Genomic DNA, 5,507 nt, shown 5'->3' with positions numbered 1-5,507 from the left:
TAGCAGGTATAATTGTGTGTGTTTAATTTTGATGGGATACTTTTCAATCAGCGAAGCTTGATTCACAAACTATCCCTTTAAAAACTGGAGCAACTACTTTAGGTGAAGAGTTATAAAATGATTCCCTGTGAGTACCACAGCCCCAAAATATTCATGCTATTTTCACCATTAATAAAAGCAACACTGATACTCATGCAAATTGTACTGAAACTGATCAGATATTAAGTGGGTCAGACTAGGGAGTGGATTAAAAAATGTAATTAACTTTTGATCCTTGGATCCATGCATTTTCTTTATTTAATGTGGAATTAATCTTTGATTTTTCTCTTATTCCAGCAGCACATATCAACCTCTTTTTCCTGGGGAAAAATGGAAGGCAAAAACCAATCTTCTGTGAACGAGTTCATCCTGTTAGGATTTTCTGATCTTGGCAAGCTACAGGATTTACTCTTCATTGTGTTTTTAATCATGTATGTTCTCACACTATTGGGTAATATCAGCATCATAACCATAATTAGGACTGATCCTCATCTTCACACTCCCATGTACTATTTTCTCAGTAATTTATCAATTATAGATCTCTGCTGTTCCTCAACTATCACCCCAAAGGCATTAACCAACTTCAAAGTGGAGAAAAAAACCATCTCCCTTTTGGAGTGCGCTATACAGATGTTTAGTCTTGTTACCATGGCAACTGCAGAGTGTTTCCTGCTGGCGGTGATGGCTTATGATCGTTATGTGGCGATATGCAACCCCTTACTCTATACTGTTCTTATGACGAGGAAAGTTTGTCTCCAGCTGGTAATGAGTACATACATAATAAGCATGTTATTTTCTTTTATACATACTGGTAACGTCTTCTCTATGACCTTCTGTGGTTCTAACGTGATCAATCATTTTTGTTGTGATCTCCCTCCACTGTTAAACCTTTCCTGCTCAGATACCTTTTCCAATCAGGTGGTGCTCAATACTTTTGCTGGCATTGTTGGCACTGTAACCGTTACAGCAATATGTGTCTCTTACACTTATATTATTTCTGCTATCCTGAGAATCCGCTCTTCAGAGGGCAGACAGAAGGCTTTCTCCACATGTACTTCTCACTTTATCACAGTGACTTTATTTTTTGGGACTCTTATCTTCATTTATGTAATCCCAACTTCCAGTTACTCTTTGAACATAAATCGCGTGGTTTCTGTGGTATACACAATGGTAATCCCTATGGTAAATCCCATGATCTACAGTTTCAGAAACAATGATGTTAAAAAAGCACTTAAAAAAAGTCTTGGAGAAAAAATGTTTTTATTAAACAAAGAATTTCTATTATGATTAATTAAGGCAGAAAGGATAACTCTAATTAAGAAGAAGATAGTGAGTCCCATTTTGCAGAGCTCTCATTTACCTCTTGAGGAGCCATACAGTTAAGAACCAATTACAGTTTTACCCTCTGTAGGGAAAATCATGGAGAGAGTGGGTCTGAACCAATTGGTACATTTTTTGGATGGCAATTTGATTTTACATGAAAGGCAATGTTGGTTTATAAAGGGTTGGGGAACAGAATCTTTATTGATTTCTGTGACAGACTTTGTCTTGAGGGAATTGGATCAAAGGTCATTTTTTTAGACATATTCTCCACGTTTGATACCCCTTTCCCATAAGATTTTATTTCAGAGGTTGGAGGAGGTTCAGATTGGGGGAAGAGTTCTTCATTGGTTTGGCTCCTTTTTGGAAGCTCGATGTCAACAGGCGCATATTGCAGACTCTAGTTCTGTTTGGGCCCCTGTGATGACAGTTGTTCCTCAAGGATAATCTCTGTCACTGTTTCCTTTTAATCTTTATTTGCTTCCTATCTGCCACTTTTATGCAGGTCCAGAGTGTTTTACAAATGTGAAGGAGTGGATGTGCTCAAAACCATTTATTGCTGAACATTGTAAAAACAGAGATTCTCCACATTTTCAGTGGACCGAGTTTATTTACATTTTGATGATTTGACGATTCCAGGCCTGTCCTCAAGAACCTTGGGTTATTAGTGCATTTGGTCTTTTCTTTCAGGGAACAGCTGTGAGAGTTGTAGAAACTGGATTTTTCAAGCTTCGTAAATTGCAACAATTGAAATAGATCTTTAATAAGGAAGACTTCAGAGTTGTGATGCAGGCATTTGCTTTCCCTGCCCAGGACTATTGCAATACCATGTATATTGGTTTACCTAAATGTCAGATGAGGGCATTAGAATTGGTGTTGAATGTGGCTTCTTGACAGGGATTCTTTTGAGGAAACACATTACCCGGTGTTGAGGTCCCTGCATTGGTTCCCTGTCAAAAACTTATTCAGGAAAAATCTTTTTATTGAGCAAAAGCCTTTACAAAGTTAACAATACAGCTCTTCAATTATAAACATTGCTAACATAATACAAAGCAAAATTTCTAACAATTAAATATTATGGATCTTCCTCAGAAAGAACATCTCAGATCACCCTCAGCCCTTAGTTCCCCCCTTTATCCCCTTTTTTTCTTCCCACCCTAACCACCCCATATGATCTTCATTAGGGATGTGAATTGGGCTTCTGACGATTGAAAATATCATACGATATTTTCAAAATCATCAGAAATCGGGGGCTCCCCCAAAATGATAAGAAAACCCCAAGAAATTGTTCGTGGGGGATCTCTTATCGTTTTGGGGGAAGGCAGGAAAAACGGCACACAAAAATAACCCCTAAACCCACCCCGACCCTTTAAAACTAATCCCTTAGCATCCCCCACCCTCCCGACCCCCCAAAAACATTTTACAGGTACCTGGTGGTCCAGTGGGGGTCCCAGGAGCAATCTCCCGCTCCCGGGCCATCGGCTGCCACTAATCAAAATGGCGCCGATGGCCCTTTGCCCTTACCATGTGACAGGGTATCCATGCCATTGGCCGGCTCCTGTCACATGGAGGGAGCACTGGATGGCCGGCGCCATCTTTAAAAATGGCGCGGGCCATCCAGTGCTCCTACCATGTGGCACAACTTGAAGTATGATTTGAAGACTTTATTACAAAGGCTATATTTATCTCTTAATTCCTGAAATGTCAAAACTCCCTGTGACCAATCGTCTTTAGGCCACACACTTCACACTGATGAAATACTCCCTGATCTAATCCTGGTTAAAAAGCTGCATTTCCTCTAATTGGCAAAAACAGTGATTCTCTCACAGGTAATCCATACTTAGTCCTCACCCACCTCCAAGCTTTAAGAACAGGTATAATAATTGTTTCATCATTACTGATAGGGATAATTCTGAAGTCTATACATGAAGAATATATAACAATGACAGAGGATGAATCATGTTCTTATCTACATCAATATATGTCACCATACTCAATCCCACTAACCAATCTTTATCACCCTAAACAAGCATACAGCATTGTACATTCATAAATTGGGGTGTTGTAAATTACCATCCAAAAGACTCAACTGAAGCAGAGAAATGCTCATATGAGGTTTTCTCCAACTCGATATCTGAGATCATTTTATTCCAAGCAGTTATATTGTGCTGCAAACCCCACATTATTGTTGATTACTAGAGATGTGAATCGGAACCGAAATCTTATCGATTCCGGTTCCGATTCAAATTTTTAAATTTTTATCGTCCGGCTCGATTTTTTTTTTTGTTATCGGCTGCGCCCGATCCGATAACAAAAAAACCCTCCTCCACCCTCCCGAACCCCAAAAAACATTTTAAAATTACCTCGTGGTCTAGTGGGGGCGCGGGGAGCAATCTCCCGCTCTCGGGCCATCGGCTGCGTGTTTGGGGGAGATTAGTTTTAACCTAGCTGCCTGCTCCGCATTTGCATCAACTAGCAGCCAAGTGGAGCAATGATTTGGCTAAGGACATATCACCCCACTTATTGCTTCACCTGACTTCGCCTACCTGCCTTCTCCAAGCCTGACCTCTGCTACGCCTGACCATGCCTGCCTTCTCCAAGCCTGACTATTGCTACGTCTGACCATGCCTGCCTTCTCCGTGCCTTGACCATTGCTATGTCTGACCATGCCTGCCTTCTCCATGCCCTGACCATTGCTATATCTGACCACGCCTGCCTTTTCCATGCCCTGACCATTGCTACATCTGACCATGCTTGTTTTCTCCGTGCCTTGAACTTTGCTACGTATGACTTCACCTCAGACTCCCTTGAGTCCAGAGTTCCACATTACTTGCTACACCATCCAAGTGCCATCTGCTTCTACTCCAGTTTGACCGTGATACCTCTGTCCCTATCCTCTGGACATGGAATATTAAGGCTTCCTAAGCCTGCCCAGAGGCAGGCGCAATGTATGAAACAAAGGTCGGGGGGGGCTTAGATAGGGCTGGGGGGAAGGTTAGGTAGGGGAAGGGAGGGGAAGGTGGGGGGGGGGCGGAGGGAATGGGGAAAGCCATCAGGGCTCCTCTAGGGCTCGGCGCACACAAGGTGCACAAGTGTGCACCCCCTTGCTCATGCCGACCCCAGATTTTATAACATGTGGGTGTATAACATGCGCGTGACTGCGTGCGCATGTTATAAAATCGGCCGTAGATTTGTGCGCGCCGGGTTGCGCGCACAAATCTACTGTTTTAAACCCCTGGCTATGATGACCAATGAAGACCAGCCTTAAAAGTCAAAACAGTGAGAAGTTTATTTATAAAGAAACGCGTGATTTCTTTAGGAGCAGCAAGCGTTACAAGCAAAGTATGCAAGCTCAAGCCTACTCAGTGCTTGACTGCCTGTGCAAAGCATTATAAAGGGTTACCTTCAACCAATCAACAGGTATCTGCGTGTACCCGCCCCTTATATCTTGTCCAATTAATAAATTTGTGCATGTGTACGTGCTCTGTTACTAGGATGCTTTTTCTGCCATTTACACTTGCTGTTAGTTTTCCAGGAAATCAGTCTGTTTAAGTTTCATTTCCCAGGTCTGACGTCTCTCGCACTGACCAGATTCATACATTCCCCCCTTTGAATGGTTTCTCCTAGGAACCCTTCACACTTATCTGCATCGCACATCACCTGTCTTAGGTTGTTCCACCTGACCAAGGCTATTCCTTAGAGGCTATAGACTTACCCGTCCTAGTACCAATGTGCTCATTTTTCACAGTTAGTTATTATTGGTGGTGAGGAATGGTGCATTGATGTCATTAGAATCCAGGAGCATCAGGTTCAAGGTTTCAGCCTGGTTTAACATGAGCCGTGCGCTGGTCTGAGATATCAACATTTCAGATACTTGGTCGCGGCATCTCTATAAACAGATACAAAGGCATGGTAAGCAGAGGCAAACAACAAGTCCCAGTAAGGCAATTGTACACATGGAGCCAATTAGAATTTTTCAAACCTGAGCCTAATCTAGAGAACCATGATCCAAGGGATCCAAATGGATCACTGACTTCAAATCCTTTCCATGTCTGTACTGGTACGTGAGCAATGGACATCATGTAAAAGTTACTGAGGTTAAACTTTCCACATAGTCCTCCTCCTGAATCTAGTATGTAATCTAACGC

General features: G+C 42.2%; 1 protein-coding gene across 1 annotated transcript; it reads left to right on the top strand.

The window, feature by feature from the left end:
* Window positions 1–369: 369 nt before the first annotated feature.
* On the top strand, window positions 370–1,326 carry LOC115075270 (olfactory receptor 5A2-like). The gene has a single exon (XM_029575563.1). It carries the CDS (start codon window positions 370–372, stop codon window positions 1,324–1,326), a length of 957 nt encoding a protein of 318 aa, XP_029431423.1.
* The last annotated feature ends 4,181 nt before the right edge of the window (window positions 1,327–5,507 follow it).

Source organism: Rhinatrema bivittatum, chromosome 13 (assembly GCF_901001135.1).
Source record: "Rhinatrema bivittatum chromosome 13, aRhiBiv1.1, whole genome shotgun sequence".
Taxonomy (NCBI): Eukaryota; Metazoa; Chordata; class Amphibia; order Gymnophiona; family Rhinatrematidae; genus Rhinatrema; species Rhinatrema bivittatum.
Note: the sequence above shows the minus strand (reverse complement) of the source record. Positions and strands in the feature narration are given on the sequence as shown.

Excerpts from the sequence above, each read along its gene's own strand:
- LOC115075270 (XM_029575563.1), top strand. The coding sequence starts at position 370 with ATGGAAGGCAAAAACCAATCTTCTGTGAACGAGTTCATCCTGTTAGGA.